Here is a 20,885-nt window from a genome sequence, read left to right on the forward strand (position 1 = left end):
GAAGGCTGACCCCAGAGAGAAAAATTGGTCAGCTATTGAGAGGGAGGCCTTTGCTGTGGTGTGGGCCCTGAAAAAGTTGAGGTCATACTTGTTTGGCACTCACTTTAAGATTCAGACCGACCAAAAGACCCTCTTATGGCTAAATCAGATGAAGGGTGAAAACCCCAAACTACTTAGGTGGTCCATTTCCCTACAGGGGATGGATTTTACAGTGGAGCATAGACCTGGTACTGATCATGGCAATGCTGATGGGCTCTCCAGGTATTTCCACTTAGAGCAAGAAGACTCACCTGGTCAAGGTTAGCTTATTGTCCCAAAGTTTGGGGGGGGGGGTCATGTAGGAGAGTAGGGTCTGCAATCCTATGATCACCCAGATTTTTGCTTTTTGCTTCACTGGTTTACGACTTTCCCTGGCTGTGGGCCTGCTAATCAGACCCACAACCTAGCTGTTCTCTCTACTCCAAATTGTACCCAGGTACTGAATTGGCACTGGGCCCACTCCAAGTCCCTGTACCCAGGGCTGAGGTGTACCCAGAAGTCTCCCAGGGGCTGCAGCATGTATTATGCCACCCCTGGGTTGACTAACTAAATCAGACACAACTGGCTGCCTGACAGCTGGGGCATGGTGGTGTAATCACCCTTTGCTTTAGATATAGTATTCCTATATCTAAACCTACAATGGACACCTATATTCCTATCAGTCACTCCTATGGCAGGCCTTAACAATCCTGAAGGCAGAGTGCATGGGATAAGGTGAAATGGTGCTCTGGCATGAGCTGAGCCCGTTTGCAGCTTGCGGAACCAAGTCCTAATAGCTGTTCCATGATAACGCATACCATATACTCTTAAGTGCATTATAATCCTCGTGGTTATATGCCAACTCTGGTATCGCTTTATCAAAACATGTCGTGTAAGGTGTCATACGAATTGGAATACTAACCCCTAGCCAATTCTGGCGACGGGGTTAGCATTCCACCCTTCTAGAGGGACACGACATGTATGTAACCTGTAACCCCGGTTAAAGTCAGACATAGCCTCAGCTCCACAAGATGGATGCTGCCACCGAGACACAAGTCTGCCCTCCTGCTGCTGGGAGTCCTCCCAGCACAGGAGGCAAGGACAAAGGGTTTCCTGCCAGGGGCGGTGCCAGCACCGTCCCAGACAGGATTTTGTGTATCCTAGGTAGGCAGGGCTTTAGAGGAAGGTGACGGCAAGTGGCACCCCGGTGCTCACTGTGCATAGGCCGGCTGGAACCAGTTCCAGGGGCACTCCAGCCCCTGATCTGGGGAAAGCCCGCCAAAGGAGAGGGGTGTAACCACCCCCCTCCTAGTCCCACCCATAGGGCAGGACTTAGTCGCGTGCCAGCCCCCTTTTGCAGGATAAAGGTAGGAGCAGGCCCCCTTCCAAATTAGATCATCTTTGAATCCTGAAACTACTTTCCACGAAAGGAACTCAAGACTTCTTCCTAAGATTTCTCCCTTGTGACTAAGGAGGAGTCACCCTGCAGCAGCAGGCACCATCCAAGCATCGCGGTCTGCTGTAAGTCTCTCCTCCGGATCAAGACTGCCCAGCTCGACGAGAACCGGCTTCCCTGGCACCTCTGACCTCTACCTACATCGTCAGCTACGCTGAGACCCGTGGGTGTGACGAGACCTCGAGGGACCGGCCATCTTCAAGACTGCACAACGCTTGCCCAGCACGACTCCCGAGTGACCCTCGACCGAGTGCTTTGGGGTAAGAGAAGCCCCAACCCTGAGCAGCTCCAGCACCGAAGTTCAGCCCCCTTGCATCCACGAGATCTGCGTGGGGCCCTTCTGCTCTTTGCTGCTCACCGCGTTGTCCAGGTCGCTTGCCCGTTGGCTAGTGGCCCTCTGACGACGAACTTCGACGACAAACACCGCTGGTCTGGTTGCTCCAGACTGGCCCTTGCTCCCCTACAACAGAGGAGCACCCTGGACCCTCCTGGTCCACTCCAGACGCCATTTTAAGTCCACCGCGTGGGCTTGCATTTGCCAAGACTTGTTGCCCCAATCCTGGGTCCAGCGACGTCGACAGCAGATATCTTCGTGGGACAGCTCGCACCTCCATCCTGGTCGCTGACAACGCCTCCTGGTCCGAGAGACTGCAAAGCCCAGCAGCGCCCACTCACCTGGTTGAGGTGACTTCGTCCGGTGCCACTCTGGTGCCCACCTAAATCACTGGCTAGTGATTCAGAACTTGGTCCCCTCTGCTTACAGGTCTTCCTCTTCTCCGATCCAGGCTTGGATCCCCAAGAACTTCTTCACTGGTCGCCTGCCAGCAACTTCTTTCTTCAGGCTCCTGGTTCATCAACGAAGAAACCCGATGACATTTGAACCCTATGCAGCCGCAGCCCCTGGGCTAGGTAAACCGAGTACTCCGGTGCTCCAGCGTAGTCCAGCTCTCTAAGTGTCTAGATCCACTTTCGTTTTTGACCTACCTAGTCGGGTTCGCCCGAAAACACTAACTTTGCTTTTACTAGCCTCCATAGACTTTTTCCCGCCTTACGCGTGAGAGTTCCCACTCTGCACACGACGTCCCTAGGCCTCCTGCTTGTAATCTAAAGGTTCAGTAGTCCAGTCCTAGCGATTCTAAAGTCTATGAGAATAGTTACTTACCTGCTAGTATTTCGCATTCCACTTGTATAGTATATGGTTTTTCGTGCCCCTCGGGCATTTGTGTAAATTGTGCGACTTTAAGTATTTCTTTAAGAGTTTTGTTGTGTGCTTAGCTCCCTGTCTCATAAAGAGCCAGGGTAGTCTTGTTATAAATAAATATACTTTATTTTTCATAACAACTTGTGTGGTGTCCTTTCACTTGGTGTTCAAGGGGTATATGTGATGGTAAAACAGTTGGCTTAACACGCCCTCTAGAGTTTAGCCTAAAGACTGCACGTGTCCATGCTACTAGGATAGCTGGTCTGTCAGGTTGACTTACAACCAAACATCAATAAGCGTTGTTTGGACTGATACATAGTGTTCACTAGAATAGTGAGCACTGCATATCAGGCCAACTTCTCACAACTCTCCTTTACCCTACGTACTTAGCCATGCTGAACAGCAGCCACCCAGGTGTAAAACAGTGCTAAAGCATATTGACAAAGCCAATAGCTCTTGCATAGGCGAGACCTATTGGCTTTGCCAATGCTTGTTTCCTGTAGTTCTTTTGTGGGTAGAGGGTAGATATGGCACGGGAGCCCTCGTATTTTGAAATGTGTCCTTTGCTTCACCCCACAAATTTTGCATTCCTCCTCTCACACTTCTCTCTCCTGAAACAAGCATCCTGGGACCGGTTTCGGGTTCATTACCCTCATCAGCCAGGCTATCTTGAATCCATTGGCAAAGTGAGCAAGGGACCCACGTCTGGTCATACCTAGCCAACTTAGGGCGAACAAAACGATACCAAAGGGCATATGGCCATGTCTGATCTGGGGTGGTGGAGTGAGCTAAAGAATGATGATGGATTAAACCCAGATCAGTTGACTGGGGGTGAGTGTTTGATTTGATCTAGCGCTCCGTCTATCATCCCCTTTGGTATCGCTTTGTTCGCCCTTAGTTGGCAGGGTATGCCCAGACGTGGGTCTCTTGCTCACTTTGCCACTGGATTCAAGATAGCCTGGCTGGTGAGGGTTATGAACTCGAAACCGTTCCCAGGATGCTTGTTTCCGGTCCAGGGACGACATGCCTTGGCAGTTCGAGCTGGACTGTTCCCATGAGGCACAGGGTCAGACTGATTTGCATATGGCCATGTCTGAACTGGGGTGGTAGAGTGAGCTAAAGAATGATGATGGATTAAACCCAGATCAGTTGACTGGGGGTGAGTGTTTGATTTGCTCTAGCGCTCCTTCCATCATCCCCTTTGGTATCGCTCTGTGAATTATATGTTTGTTGTCAGCAGCTCGCTGCAGAAGCTGGCTCTTTAAAAAAATAATATTCTCTTGTTCTTAGCGACAAAAATTCACAAAACGGAGTAAGGTGCTACATAAAACACAATACAGAGCAGCAGATCTTTCAAGAAAGAAAATAAGGGATCTGCATATGAACATGATTCTGCTATGATGATTCAGGAATCAGCACATGTGTGGGGGGGATAGTCTGTGTTCACTATACAAGAGCCTACGTCTAGTCTAAAGTTCCAAATCATATTACAGACTTAGGGGCACATGCATCAAAGTAGGGAATTGCGAATCCAAAATAGCAATTATTAAGGAATTGCTATTAGGGAGTCTCAATTACCTATGCATGTAGGTTTTGTAGAAAAACATTGTGATTCCTACATATTCCTTAATAGCTAATCTCAAATTGCGATTCGCTATTAAGGAATGCCTTCCCATTCATTCCTATTGCCTAGAGGCCCATGGGAATGAATGGGAAGGAATTCAAAATTTGTGAGTACCAAATAGGTGCTAGCAAATTGTGAATGCAATTTCAAGGATGATCGGGGACTAAAAGGCCAGCCTGATGCACCCCCAAAACAGGTAAGTGTGCACATGTGGCGCACATACATGCCCTAAGGGCATGTGTGTGCGCCACATGGCAATTAAGAAAATGCAAAATAGTGCATTTTTCTAAAGATTTGCAAATCACCGCCAACTTGAAGTTGGTTGTAAATTGCTATTCCTTAATGCAGGGTCACAGTTTTTTCATGCTTCCTGCATTGCATTTAGGGAAATGCAAATTGCAGTTCCCTAAATGCATTCGCAAAATAGGTCATCACAAAAATTGAGGTTCCCTATTTTACGATTTGCTTTGGCCTTGATGCATCCCAAATGGTAAAATACCGGTCGCAAAGGGGCAGATTCTGAGAATCAGCGCGTTTGCGACCAGTATTTTGCTTGATACATGTGCCCCATTAACTTTATTTCAGAACTCAGATGACTGTATTTCTCAAGAAGTCTGATTTTGAGGAAACATCAAAGTTAATAGAGCTGCATTTTATGCAGTGCTGGTTGCATCATCTCAAAGTAAATTCAAACTCTGTGTTAAGTTACACGACTGGTTGCAACCCTCTGCCCGTGACTGAGGTGAGCAAGATGTTGTGAGACTGTGACAGAGCTCAGGAAATTAATTGCCCTCAGAAGGAAACAAAACTGTATGAAGGATTTTTTTCTTGAGTGGTGTAATCTGTATGCGTGTCTAGGTTCACATTTTTAATAGGATATGTTAGCTCTCATCTTTATGAAATATCTTACCTTATGTTTAAGTGCCAGTGTTTGTTCCTTCTCTGTTGTTCATGGCTCAAATCATCAAGGAATTGGTCTGCTAGTATGAGCATGTTGAAAATATATTGGCAAATATCATGGTCTGTGTATGAACATTTTGTGTGCTTAATACATGTTCATCTTCTCTCCGTGTTGGAACAGGTTGAAACATGATGGCAGACAGCGATGAGTTCCTGATCCCAGCCCCAAAGAAAACAGTCCGTTTTGGTGGTACAGTGGCAAATGTTTTGCAGAAATATAAGCAGGTGAGTTACACTGCATTTGATTTTCCGATAGCAAGGGTGTGTAAAAAAGGATATTGGTTTTAATTTGTTTTAGTGAATGACATGAGCTGTCATGATTAGGTGGTAGTATATTTATTTCTCGTCTTGTTTTGTAAGATAAGCTGGGTCTTCTTAAAATAATTAAATTGCCAATTAAAATGAGGTGAAACATTTGTGAAATAGGGTAAATGATTATATTCCTAACTCTAAATACATGATAAGGAATTTCTCTACTAGCACTGAAGCACTTCTTTTGTTGTACGAATGAAACATCTAGATTGCTAGAAAACCAGTATGACTTCACCTTCTAGGGGCTATTTGATCATTTATTCTCAGATGCATGATAAGTAAAAAAGAAGTGTGGAGTGGAGTGAAGAGTAAATGGATCATTTTTATTTTCCACTTAAAATACTATTTTTTATTTTACATCTATGCCCCATTTTATGAATCTACTAACAACCTAAAGTATCCATGAACTTCAGTTCGATTCTTAATAGGTTAGCCCATTTTGGTGAGTGGTTAAATTATATGGAGGGGTAGGGTATACATTCTTACAGTAGTGTGTGAGAAATCACATAAAACCAAAGATATGATATTTTGGTTTTGGTTTCCGGTCCGGAGAAATGCTGTTACACTGAAAGAGTGGGAGCCCATCTTGACTGCACAAATTAGTTAAGTGGCCCTTGGGAACCTTATAAGAAAAATCTCAATTTGATGATCCAGGCAGAAGGAAATTCATGGCTTTTTTTAATACTTACCAATTCAGGAGATTAAGCCCCTTTGTTACTTATTGGGGCATACTCTGGTAAGAAATATCGAAAGGAAAACTGAAGAATATCGCACCGAGCTGGGCATAGGATATTCCTATTCGCAGCGACTTAATTGAAAAGAGCATTTTAGATTTATTGGACTTTGTGAATATTAAACTGTGAAGAGCCACTCTGGGCATTTTGTTTGAATACAAAAGGCCGGATATAACTTTTCTTCATCTTGTTTTGTTTTTAATCGCCTAGCTGTCAACTGTGTTGGAGATTGTGTATATCTTGTTTTCTGTCCTGAAGAAGGTGGCAATATATTACAAGAACCACAGAATTGTGTCGACGTATAGATTTGTCTGTGCGGATCCGCTCCATAGAGTAACATGGCAGATGGCTAATTCAGAGCCGTACGGCACATCATTTTTTATATCTATATAGCGGGCCAGAAACATTGCAACAGTCTTATGTGCACTATCTTGTGTTTTCTCCCTTTTTAAATTGATGTGTGTTCCTGTATAATCAATTTGTTAGTTATATTAATTTTTGCGCCGCATTGTGGGTGGTTTGATTATGTAGAAATTATATTTTGTACTGTGATGCCTCCATCTTTTAATATTACATGTTTTTTCATATGTTGTAAACAACACTTTATATTAGTCCCTGTGAGCATTCTATAATAATGAGCTGTTGTATGTTAGCCTTAATTAAAGTTCTGTACAAACCTAATGTGGGTGTGGTACCGATCGATGACCATAAAAATCTGGAGGGTGAGAGAAGAGTGTTAGGTGGTTTAAAGACCCATGTATGTGTGATTGGTTTTCCCAAGGGGAGAAATATTTTTATCGTTAATACAGTGCTCTGTCCCCTTGGGTGAAGAGCCCATTTGTCTTGTCTAGTAGAGTTGGCTTGACAACCAACATTTGCTTCTCAGCTGGCATTCTGATTAGGAATTGAAAATGTTTGCTCTGGCAGACCTTTTAGCTTCCCTCACCAGTAAAAACTAGCATTAGCATAGCCAATAGGTCTTGCCTTTGGGACCTTATGAGTGTATAGCCAGAGCTATTGGCTTTGCTAATGTATTTTATCTATGTTGTAGAGCAGTGTGGCTGCTGTGCAGCATGTTGAAAAGTTATAACTAAAAAGTGTTATAAGCCTTGTTCGTATCTCCAATATGTACAACATAACAACTCTATTAAAAGAATAGTTACCACAAAAAATGTATTTTAGTTTTTTTGTCCTTCCAATGCTGGCTACTTCTTCTTGCATGTTCTAATACTCTTTTGAAATAGCTTTTTTTTTTGTTATGGATGGGGGGCCATTAACAACGGGAGGGTGGAGGTTGGAAAATAGCACCTGGATTGCAACACGAGCAGCAGACGGACACTAGGAGAGAATCAACAGATGCCTGCTTCCAAGAGCAGACAGAGACTGGTGCTGAGGTGGTGGTGCTGAACTGGTGCTCAGGTAGTGCTGAGCTGTTGGTACGGAGTTGGTGCTGTGTTGCTGCTGAAGTGATGCTGAGGTGGGTCTGCGCTGGTTCTGAGGTGGTGTGCTTGTGCTGAGTGATGCTTTGGTGCTCAGGTGGTGCTGTGCAGGTGCCCAGGTGGTGCTGTGCAGGTGCCCAGGTGGTGCTGTGCAGGTGCCCAGGTGGTGCTGTGCAGGTGCCCAGGTGGTGCTGTGCTGGTGCCCAGGTGGTACTGTGTTGCTGCTCATGTAGTACTGAGTGATGCTGTGATTAGGCTGTACTGGTGCTGTGCTGATGCTATGTTGGTGAGTGTTGAGATGCTGGAGCTGTGGTGGTGCGGAGTGATGCTATGCTGGTGAGTGATGGGATGCTGCGCTGCTGAGTGATGGGATGCTGCGCTGCTGAGTGATGGGATGCTGCGCTGCTGAGTGATGGGATGCTGCGCTGCTGAGTGATGGAATGCTGCATTGGAGCTGTGGTGGTGCAGAGTGGTGCTGTGCTGGTGCTAAGTGATGCTTTGGATTGAGGAGCTATGCTGAGTAAAATACTGGCCATTTGTTGTGTTTAGAGTCTGCAAAGGCCTGCCTGTTATATTAAATAGGGCTGTAAATAAAATCATATGTATTAATTTAACACAATGTTTCTGTCATTGTTTTACTTATCTTATTAATCATATATCATTAATGCAGCTCTAAAGCACATCTAAATGTGCTTTATATTTATATTTGCTGTTGATATATGTACTGATAAAGGCTTAAAAATACTGGCTTTATGTGGTTTTGCTTATTTTTGTACCGGCCGGGACATTAAAATGTTGGTGGTGCCAGTAGGAATCCAGTCAGATAGCAGCTCAATCACAAGACAACGTTTTTTTGCAGGAACAAGAAATGTTTTATTTGCTCCACCCTCCAACCCCAATTGATATCATAATAACAATAGTTTAACTTATTTCAGAAACTCTGCTAGCCAACCATCAATAACATGCTGAGTTACTTGAACTGTCTGGGAATACATCCTGTATTAAGACTACTTACTCCATATTCTCACCAGTCACCCATCACTTTTACACTCCCCTGTACTCACACAAGCACACTTCTCACCCTGCACTTGCAGCGATCACACTGCATTCACACCACTCATCATGCGCTTGAGATGCTCACCCAGCAGTCACACAAGCTCACTGCTCACCCTGCACTCAAGTGACACTTCACTCACCTGTCACTCTCCCTCCTCACCCTGCAAGCTCACTCAAACAAGCACATCACTCACTTTACATTCATTCCTCCCAATCTTCACTTGAACAAAAACTCATATGTTCACATCACTCACCCTGCAGTCACTCCTCTTATCCTACTCTCACACTAGCACATCTCTCACTGTACTCTCTCATAGGCACTGCCGTCACTCACACAGCTCACCCTTCACTCATGTGGGCACACCACTCACACCACGCAAAAGGGCACAACACTCACCCTGAAGTCACACCACTCCCCCTGCATTCCATCGTCTTACCCTGCACTCGCACAGGGACACCTCTCAGCCTGCAGTTTGTGCACCCTGCCTGAACGTAGGCACAATAGTATGCCAGAAATCAGAGGGATACACCACTCACCCTGCACTAACTCCTCTCACTATGCACTCACCAATCCCTCTCATAGCTCACCATTTGCTCTCGCTACTTACCCTTCACTCGCACTGAGGCACACCACTCACCCTGCATTTACACAAATCACACCACCCTTCACTCACTCCTCTCACTCTGCACGCACTCTCTCACCGGACACTCCCATCAGCCCTCCCCTCACATTGTATACATGCAGCTCACCCTACACTCACATCAACACATTTTTCGCCCTACACTTCCACTACTCACGCTGCACTCGCACTATTCACCATCATTTACATACACACATCGCTTATGGTGCACGTATATGTATTACACAACTCTCATGAAATACACATTTCTACAAAGACACCCACAGAATACCTTCTCTTTCTGTAGTACTAGATGCCTACTTAATTCCATCTTCAATAATGGGGCTGGTATAGGAGAGGAGAGTGGACTGAAGATGTGTGGTGGTGTGAGGCGAGGCTTTAATGGTATGTGACACCTTCAGCCAGTTCTGGCTTTCCTTTCACCACAATGCTTAATTCCGGGACATGTATTTTTATATTTTTTGTTTACGTTGTACGTTGGGTCTGAAAATGCAAAGTGTTCCGGATAAAATCCATGGTTACTGAAGAAGTTAAGCATTTTATAAGTTCAACTGGATGCTGTGATATTACATGTTAGAAAGTGGATTAGCTTATTTCCAATATTGTAACTGCTTGAACCACATGTGAAACCAAATATAAGTCATGTACAGCTATTTTAAGGCAGTGCACTTCTCATTCACATCATACTTGCAACAAAAACTGACACGGTAATATGTTATTATTTTTGATTAGTGTATAGTGTCATTTATGGATCTTTTATGTGTGTTTGATCTGGTAAACCGTACTAAATTATGGGATGGAGTGGAGAAATTGGGGGTGGAAATAAATCTGTTAAACTGGATAATGTATGTGCACTGGAAACCGTCTGTAAGAGTATGTTATGGCCCCATCAGGAAATCTACCCGTCTAATTCGAACTCTAAGGCATGTCTCAGGGGTGCATATTACCCCCTTTCTTATTTTTGCTTCATGTAAACAAAGTGAGTAATTTCTTAATGGATAAGTGGAAAGGACTACCTAAGATGGGGATTCTTTTAAACCCCATTTTATTGTATGCTGATGATGTAGGCCTTATTTTGAAACAGCTAGTGACCTCCAACTTCTGTTGGATTAATTTTAACCCCTTATGGAGAGTATGGACATAAAGGTAAATGTTACTAAGTCGTATGTCATGACCTGTGGGCCTCCTAGGACAAACATTAAGTCACATCAAGTGATGTGGGTGGGGTGGGGCGCAGGGCTGTGGGTGTCCAGTTAGAAAGAACAAAGACTTTTAATTATTTGAAGATTTTATTTAATTAAACACTTTCCTAGCCTACCCCTTGTTATCCTTGAGGCCGCAACAATTTATTAGAATAACAGAGATGGTCTAACTTTGCACACAGGTTACATTATGAATCACGAACTTGGAAGTTGTGTGAACTATTTTTAGATGTATCGTATGTTTCCCCCTACATATTATCAGTTTTTATTTTAGTGCTAATTTTGTCAATATAATTGGAGATAGTGCCATGGGAGATGAGTTTCATTCGTACCATATACTTTTTGATGTTTTGTATGCATATTTTAATTATTTATATCTTAAGTATTTATATCCTATTTCTCTGATCGCTCACTATTTTGGATGAACTATGTAAATGTACATTTTATTTTTGTGTTTTTTTTTTTTTAATCTTTCATGGTTTTTTAGGCCGAATAAAGACTGGCTGACTGACTCTTGTACCCAAAACGTACGACCGTTCTGGGGGAAAAAGCAATGTAGCTCACAACCTTTGCATTCCATGCGGAAAGTAGATAAGCTTTGAACACTGATGTACGGTACTGTTGTACGGCTTATTCTTTCCCAAATAAAATTGTGCATTTGTTAGACATAACCATCAAAACTGTGCGAGACTGATTCCACACACATCTTACAGATATGTTTGCAGTAGTGCTGCTAGCTCACAGTGCACCATTTGTACCCCTAACCATACAAGGTAATAAATTGATGTACAATCTCAACATGACAACCCGGGCTCCCCACGGAAATCGTGGCCGCAAATCTAGAACCCTTTCGCTTAGTTACCAATGCATACCCAAAATACTCAAAAAAACACTCTCACATCTCCCCGGACTTTAAATCACTGAAATGGCTACCTTTTGAAGCCAGAATACAACTGAAAATCGCTTGCATGACACACAAGGCTGTGCACCGGAATTCACCCGCCTATCTCACTCAAAAGCTGACAATTTCGGGTGGCTCCCGAACTACTAGAGGCACAAACAATCTTTTGCTGAAACCTCGAAGATTTCGGAAGGAAAAAACTTATAAACGCTCCTTTTCAGGAATGGCACCCAGGATCTGGAACTCACTCCCTCCGGAAACAAGGCTCATCTCCTCCGAAACAATCTTTAAGAGGGAAGTTAAAGCGATCCTCATGGCAAAATACACATGATCTATTGCTCCGTATCACTCATGCATCTGCCTTGCAAGTCCTCTACTGTGCCACCCGTGTTTTCGAATTACTTAACGGTATACGCTCATTCTTTGTATTTTGTTATAATGTTTGATGCACATGGTTGATTATGTATATTGTTATATTGTTATATTATTGACGCACCTGGTTGACTTGGCACACTTTACCCTCTCCATCTCAACGTTCCTTACTACTCTCGCACCTGTGGGTCTATACACCCTGCTCACACCTACCTCAACCTAACTGTATACGCTCACTCTTTGTATTTTGTTATAATGTTTGATGCACCTGGTTGATTATGTATACTGTTATATTGTTATATTATTGACGCACCTGGTTGACTTTGCACACTTTTACCCTCTCCATCTCAACGTTCCTTACTACTCTCGCACCTGTGGGACTATACACCCTGCTCACACCTACCTCAACTGTACCCTCCTTTAAACTCTAAATATTCTAAACACGTTTAAGCAGGTATATGCTCCTTATTATTGCACTTTATACTATTGACGCAATTGTCTGTCTATACACTGTGTACCGACACTACCTCACCTGTTATCTACCTCATGTCCTTTATCCCACCTATGTAACTAGCACCTTGTACCTAACTACCTCATATATTACTCTGTATATACGCTTTATTACTTTGTATTTTTTACCCCCATTCCCTTGTAAAGCGCTCTGATATCTGCAAAGATCTTGTTCGCGCTATATAAAACTTTCAAAATAAAAAAATAAAATACCCAAAAAAATTCACAGGAAATACACAGTAAAGCGTTTCAATATTTATTGAAGCATTGCGCTGCAATAATAAATAGAAGAAAACAGAATAATGTGATGAGCATTATTAGGATGGTGAGAATGATACACAGCTCAACCATTTTGCTGATTACAGAGAATAAATGCTTGCATACAAGTACTGTAATATATTGTACGCCTACCTAGTGCATCCTCACCCATCCTGTCTAGGGTGAGTGTTTCTGCCAAATCCCTACAGGATGAGCTAACTCCCCATTACCTGTAGGTAAGTGTCCTAAAGCTGCCCATCTTTGTATGGAGCTAGACAGCATCCCTTGCATGAGGTAAACTGGAATCAGCCTAGCTAGAATTCCGGCATTAATCGACCTCTTAGTGCCAGTGAAATTCACCTCTGTCTAAAAGAACGATTGACGTTCTTTATATATAATAAAATTACCCATATTTCTATACAATCGAATACACAAGAAGGGATTCGTTTCTGACAACCGCATAAACATGATAACTTTGTTTCCCTAGGACTTGAATAACTATCTTCAGAGTCGTGGAAACAATAGATAACTATTTTACTCAGTCAATCGTGCATGCTTTGTTTCTACAGAGTTGCAGAGAAATAGTGAGACGGGCGTTTTCAATAAAAGGATTTATTGAACAGTCTTCTTTCTCATGCAAGAGAGGTGAACTGCTACAATCGTTAGGCAGAATGCAAAGTATAATGTGTATAGCGTAAATAGTAATATGAAAGAATACTGTAAGAGCATTGTATGGTTACAAAGCCATATAAAAATACATACATAAATAACACAGGCTAAAATACTCAACTGGTGCTTCTAAAGTACGCCTACCCCAATGTACCTAACCTAAGTCTAGTACGTGGGAAGAAGTAAGTATGGTCTTTAGCATAGGTTTAGTTTTGCCAAGAATTTGCCAAAGGTTTATCTAGGTTCTAATCGGCTCCATGCCTTAGAATGAAGGAGGTCTGGTATCTCTGTCTCGGGACTCGATTTCCCCCTGAAAGGGGAGTCAGAAACACTAAAGCTGGATTTCTCGGCAGAGGAGGGCAGCTTCCTGATCAGTGCGTCAGCTGGAGAGTCGGCTTCCTTTGTCACTTGCTGTAGTGAGCTGCGTCGGGCAAGTAGGTCGTAGAGCTGCACCGAACCACTGTGCTTTGCTATAGCAAGTGAAGGTATATTTGTAGTCTGAAGGTGTTTAGGAATGCCATGTTTGATGTAAAGTCGGGCATATGAACGTCATGAATGAACCCCTAAGGAATAGTTGTTCATTGTAAAGTAACTGAGTTTTTGGAGAAACCAATATTCAAGCAAGGGGAAGTCCCTAACGGCTTAAGCTGGTTTTCCAAGAAATCGTTGTGACGTTTGATGAACGGATGGCAGTAGCCATGCCTGTATTTGGGTGGCATGGGCTATGCCTAAATAAGGGCTTGATTTCTATGCCTATATAAGGGCAATGTGAATTGTATCTATATAAAGGCATGAATCGGGAAAATCCATTCGGAATCTAAAACGCCATACAACACCCACTCCACTTTCTTATGTACGACTTCTACTAAATACTAAGTTCTAAACCTGAATAAACGTATCTAAGTACTATCTGTACAACACGTGTTTGAAACCCATCCGAAATACATAAAGATGCATTGGTACTGGTTGTACACGAAAGAGCATTTGTGCTGTACGCATTTAAGCAATGTTTCATTCTAAGCATATAGGTGACAATTGGAAATGCTATCTGAAAGAATCAAGAAAATACATTTATGAAATGGCTTGTAAATACAGAAGAAAATAAGTTGCCGAAAATATTTCATGTCATATTACATATAACTGTTGGTATGAGGACAAGGTCAAATATTGTTTCTGGAAGTTTTTCAAGAATTCTAGTTCTCTATGAATATTTCTACTTTAAGCAGATTACTTTGTGCCAAAAAACAAAAAATACAAATTTGGAAAAAATAATAATCATAGAAAAAAGAGTTCCAAAGTTAGAACTTTGTTTTGAAAAAATGAAGGTCGAATTCAGAGTCTCTCAGAACACTGTGTGCCAAGTCAAAAGTCAGTGTTCGTGTTTGTAGAAAACATCAAATCTTCTAAATCTGTAAAAAAGTTGTCTACCATTTTAGGTAAAAGTTGGATTACCTCGTTAAGAAGATCAACTGCACATAGATGTGAAGCATCGCCGTCAGCATTGGTCGCATTAGCAATGTTCGAATTGGAGGGTACCTGTGTGCCTGTTGTTTCTCGTATCTCAGTAGTAGCATTTTGCATCTGTGAGATCTCAATGAATGCCGTTATCAGAATTGGTAGCCGCTGGGGACAACACAGTGCATGGCCTTTATTGGTTCAAGCAAAGTATCAACATCCGTTGGCATGACTGATGGTAGTGTGAGACATGAATCTGACATGCGTTCTCCGCATAGCAGGCAGCGTAGAACAGGTAAGATGCAATCTTGCCAAATTGGTCTGAATGATAGAAACCATGTGGTATTCAATTCTCTTAAACGAGGTAGTCCCAAAATGTGGACGATGCACTCACAATACTTCATCGCCAGTAGAGTTGTCTCCATGGAGAACTGGGTGTCCCTTGTGGAATGACTTGCCATATCGCAGCAGTAGGAGCAAAAATAGCATCCCTGCAGCGAGTCCCAAAATGAGAGGCAATCCGCCAAACACAGAGTGCACGAAGTTTGGAAATATTCCTAAGACTGCTTCAAAAGGTGCTAACAGTCCAGGAAATACTGTCTTAAATACATGCACAATACCACTCGTATCAGACATGTTTAAGATACGACTTAACATTTCCGAGAAATGTATAGGGCAATTTGTAGTTAAGAGGGCATGTATCTCTGCGGAAGTCCTTGCGACTTGCAGATCATAGGTTTATTTGGCCGAGGTCAGTGGCACAGTTTTTTGTAAAAGAATGGCTTTCATTCTGCTTAAAGTATCAATTTGTATAGAAGAGATGTTCAGTGAAGTCCATGAAGGCGGCTCCCGGTCTGTCTTCGTTTTAGGAAACAATACTTGCATACAGCATGTGACCCTGGCTGACACAGTTACTAGATATGGTATTCCTGGCAACATGCCACAGCAGCTGTGATCGTTCAACATAATGTAACTTCCATTTGAAAGTTGTCCAAAAAGTGGATCAATCACCGCAGCCGGAGAACCTTGCAGGTGGCAGGATAGGTTGTTAGAGGAACCATCGCAGGCCCCATGTAGGCTTATACCCTGACAAAGGAGGGAACCGCTTAGTGCGTTTTCACAGTTTTTCCCGCTAAGAAACACTTCACGACCCCCACTCCAACATCTGTAAGTGTACAGTAATTCCCAGAATGTCTTGATGTATTCTTTACCCAACCTTTCATATGTGCCTGCTGGTGTGTGTTTTAGGCAAGATTGAAAATGGAAAATTGTAACAGGCAGAGTGATTGTTCCGTGTACAATCCATTCTGTAACTGGCTTTTCAGCGGCAGTAAATGGCAATCTTTCCAGTTTTTCAATGCTCAGCACCGTATAGTCTGCTCCCCTCTGTGCCAATTTGATCTGTTTATCAGTGAGATTGAATTCTGAAAACTGTGACGTAGTATTGATAAAACGCCAAGGCACATAGCCTGAACAAAGGTTTTGTAACATCCAGCCTAATAGCATTATAGAACGTAATTGCGACTGACCATGTTGCAACATGACCAAGTCCTGTTCCATGATGTCTATGGCAGAAGATACTATGCTGTCCAAAGAATATATCCTGGACGACAGAGTCGTTAACCCATTGTCAACTACAGAGAGAGATTTCTCTAAGTTAATACGATCAATTTCTTGTATTCTTTCTGCAGTCTCTGATTGCGTAATCTTCCATATTTCAATATATGCAGCATATATACCGGCATATATAAAACGTTCATGACGCGGTGTTATTGGTCCTAGCAAGAATTCCCAAAGATCAGTGCCATCTTTAAGTAAAGATAAGTATTGTTTAACATCCATAAGTGTAGATCTATATAGCCATTCTAGGCACAGATTCCCTACACTGTATGTTGTTACTATTCCTGGATGCTGTCTCTGAACATATCTTGGATCTGACCTAGTGAATTTGAACCCCCGTGTTTTATTCAGGAATCTATTTTGACAGGTGTTTGTGTCTGTGGGCCAGATTAACCATTTTTCCCAATCTGGATCTGTTGTGATGCAAAATAGTATGTACGTCAACCTCCCCCTCTGAAGTGTTACTGCTATCAGGTGTAGGTATAGACGGTCTGTTTAGGTCTTTTATCTTGGCTAATCCAAGACAAGATGTCTGTTGGACAGTGTCATTGAAAAACATAATTTGCTCTGGGATGATGCAGGGTCTAAATAAAGCTTCTATCCCCTGCACTTGCCAATCTTTTGTGCCCCAGACAGTTTTTGTCTCAATGTTGTCTTTCCAAAAGTCGAAACCTAGTGTAGACAGCTGAGCTAAAAAGGCTGCAGAATACATTTGTTTGGTATTTGTCAACATACTTTTCAATCCTGTCTTGTTAACATTTTTAAAGTAAAATGATTCTGGATTGGATACATTAAAACCTGAAAAGTATGGAAACTTTCTAGTAAATGTTTTTGAGCTACCCTTTGGTGGCGTAGGACAGTGTTCCCATTGGTTATACATTAATACATTTCTAGGGTTTGCAGATTTGTGCAAGAAATGATGACCATAGTGATTATAACAATACATTTGTTCATAATCTGATGAACCTTCTAAGTATTCATGATTTGTAAATACAACAGACATTTCTAAGTCTGACATCATATTATAAACAGTCTCGAAGTCCCAATCATCAAAAACGGTACTAGATGAAACAAAGTCATTCAAGGAAATCTTGAACTGGTGTGGAATCTTCAACAGCTCTGCAGGGCCAAAAATGTCATGATCAGTTCTGTCCCAAGCTACACCCCCTGGTATAGGAACGGCTGTGATGTTCACTGATAACAAGTCTCTTTGTTCACGATGAGATGATTTGTGTGGCTTGAGGAGTAAGTTGATGTTCTTACTTGCTGTGTCCTTTTGTACATATCTACCATTTATCAGCATTCCCAAAGTTATTACCAGAGTCAACCAAATTAGAATAAAAAGCACACCCAACACAATCCAAAATTCAATCCGTGGTGAAACCAGATAAGACTTTTCCAGGTGATGAAAAAGGTCTGTTGCTTGTTCTTTCAAAGTTCTTTTTACTGGCGTAGTTTTAGGCTCGCTGGGATCCTCAGAAAATGTATCAAAGTTAATGAAATAGCCAGAGGCAGTTCGATCAATTGTCGGGATTGCATCAGGATTCGTTGAAATCACTGGAACCACAGGATCACTTGTTACATTTGTGTAGTCGGATGCTACTTCGTTGTAGACAGGTGTTTCTTGACGAACTATTATTTGGGTTTCAAGAGGTACAAGTTTCATAGCTTTGTTGCTTAGTCCTTCATTTCGCACTGCAGATTCTTCAAAGGTGATGAGTCTCTCAGTTTGAACCTCTTGGATAGTAGGCAGAGCTGGGCGTCTGCTACATTGTCGGAGTCCATTTGGCCTACTGCTTATGATCGGCCACATGATGTGGTTTGACCAGGTCGATGGACACAAACCTGTTCTCCTTTTTACCAGCAAGAAGCGGCAGTAATACTGTTCTTGATCCGTGGATTGCTAGGACAGGTACTGGGTGTCTGTAAGAAGGCCCAAATTCCTTCTTGTCCGCGATCTTTTCTCTGACTAGATCACCAAGCTTTGGGATCCAGACATGCCTTGCTGGGACGGTCGGTTTCTCTTCAGTGGTGGTTGGCTTCAGGAACACGTTACTTTGTTTCATTCTTATTTCATTTAAGTCCTGTAAAACAGCCAAACGGTCTTTGATATCAAAGGGTTTTTGGTCTACCACTGAAGTTTGACAATCGAGGTCTGCTACTATCATTCTGGTCCCAAAAAGGACTCCATATGGAGTGATACTCCCTAGAGAACTTCTTGGCAGATTGTTAAGACTATGTTGGACACTTATTAGATGTTTGACCCACCCGAGCCTAATACCCTAGCTGTTATAGATTGCTTTATGTCCCGTTTTTTTTCTCTCCACTACTGAATTTCCCTCAGGATGGAATGGACTAGTGTACCGCAATGCAACGCCCAGATTGGCCATGGCCTCCTTGTAAGCTTGAGAGCTAAATGCATGACACTGGTCAGAATGTAGCGTGCTGACTGATTATGTGCCGATAAAGACTTTCAAATCTTTTATAACAGTTCGATCGTCAGCCGAGCGCTGAGGCCACATCCAAATGAATCTTGAACACACATCCACTGCGACTATGATATATTTATAGTTACCATCCCTTTGTAAGGGACCGCAGGGGTCCAGGTAAACGCAGGCTCAGGGGTGGGGAATTCCTATCTCCCGACGCCCGAGACATCTAGATTTCTTAGGAGGGCAAGAAGTTTTAATTAGCATTTTGTCCAAAGGACAAGTAGACAGTTTATTGGTGCTGGGGCCCGCACTTTCATTTCCCCAGAGCAGAACAACAGAGATAAAGCAGAGCTCAAAGTTGCAGCCAGCTCCATAAGCTTGGGTGGCCCCCAGGCCCGCCCCTGTTCCTTTTATTTTCTTTGAGCATGAGACAAACAGCGTGCTTCTGCAGCTCCAGAACACTCACAGCACTGTCATGTAAGAGGCTGCCTTATCTGCCTCTTGGCCCCTTGGTCTGACTTGAACTCTATGACCCCTGCGTTTTAATTCCTGCTCCACTCTTGGGCCTCATGCCAAGAGCAGTGCTTTCCCTTCTCATGCACCTCGTGCCCCCCCCTTCTTTGCACTTTTCCTTTCCTGTACACTTTATGTTTCACCCGGTGCCTAAACCTGCTAACACCGCCTCTCTGACAGCCCGGACCTGCTCCCCTTGGCCCCTCGTTTTCTCAGTCATTCAGGGCGTACATTAAAGCTCATAAGTTTCTCCATGAGGCTTCCATGCAGTCCTAAAGCCACCCCCATTTCTGTCCTTGCACTGGGCCTCTCATCTCACTTTGTGCATACACCAGGGTCATTTTGAACACACTGCCATAGCAACTACAGCAGCTGTGGAGTTCTTGATGGGCCTCTTCAGTCTGCAGGTCTGCACACAAAGGTCCATAATGGATTTGAAAGGGGTGGGTGGATGAGTGATAGGGTGGATGAATAGATGCATGGATGAATGAGTGAAAGGGTGGATGGATAGATGCATGGAAGAATAAGTGAGGGTGGATGTATAGATGCATGGATGAATAAGTGGAAGGGTGGATGGGTAGATGCATGTATGAATGAGTGAAAGGTTGGATGGATAGGTGCATGGATGAATGGTGGAGTGAAAGGGTGGATGGATAGATGCATGAATGAATGAGTGAAATGATGGATGTAAGGAAGGATGCGTGAAAGAATGGATGGGCAAAGGTGAAAGGATGGATGGCTGAGTGGATGGATGGGGTGAAAGTGGATGGATGGGGTGAAAGTGGATGGATGGCTGAATGAAAGGGGGATTAATGGGTGAGAGATAGAGTAGATGAATGGATGGATGGCTGGGTGAATCGGTGGGTGGTTAGGTGGCTAGCTGGGTGGAAGGGTGGATGGATGGGTGGATAGTTGAGTGTAAAGGTGGATGGAGGGATTAGTGAAAGGGTGGATGGATATATGAGCGAAATGGAAGATTGATGGGGTAAAAGGGTGGATGGATGAGCTAAAGAATAAATGGAGGAAGTGAAAGGGTGGAAGGATATACAAGTGAAAAGGAGGATGGGTGTATGAGCAAAAGGAGGGATGAGTGAAAGGGTGGATGAATATGAGCGAAAAGGAGGATGTGTGGGGTGAAAGGATGGATGGATGAGCAAAAGGATGGATGAGTGAAAGGAAGGCGGGATGGATGAGTTTGATAGATAGGTTTGGAGATGGAAGGATAGGTATGAACAGGGGCTTCGTGAACACCCCACTTTAGCAGCTACTGTAGAGGTGGAGCTCTTGATGGGCCTCTTCTGTCTGCAGCTCGACAGACAAAGGCTCATAATTAATGTGAAAGGGTGGGTGTGAGTGAAAGGATGGATGAATGTGTGTGTGAAAGGATGAGTGAGTGTAAGTGTTGCTGGCTAAATGCATGGATGAATGAGTGACAGGGATGGTTGAGTGACGGGGATAGTGGATGGACAAAGGATGTTATAATGAAGGAAAAGCTGAATGGATGGATGGGTT

The 20,885-nt window shown here is 43.2% G+C and overlaps 1 protein-coding gene across 2 annotated transcripts in view; it reads left to right on the forward strand.

Moving 5' to 3' along the window:
- Positions 1-20,885, forward strand: part of RRN3 (RNA polymerase I transcription factor RRN3) — a 423,539-nt gene that overhangs the window by 11,939 nt on the left and 390,715 nt on the right. For both annotated transcript variants that reach the window (XM_078663171.1, XM_078663172.1), the window contains exon 2: positions 5,381-5,484. In XM_078663171.1, coding sequence (XP_078519297.1) covers positions 5,389-5,484 — 96 coding nt within the window. In that variant the 5' untranslated portion in view covers positions 5,381-5,388. The remainder of the gene's footprint in view (positions 1-5,380; positions 5,485-20,885) is intronic.

Source organism: Lissotriton helveticus, chromosome 10 (genome assembly GCF_964261635.1).
Source record: "Lissotriton helveticus chromosome 10, aLisHel1.1, whole genome shotgun sequence".
Classification (NCBI taxonomy): domain Eukaryota; kingdom Metazoa; phylum Chordata; class Amphibia; order Caudata; family Salamandridae; genus Lissotriton; species Lissotriton helveticus.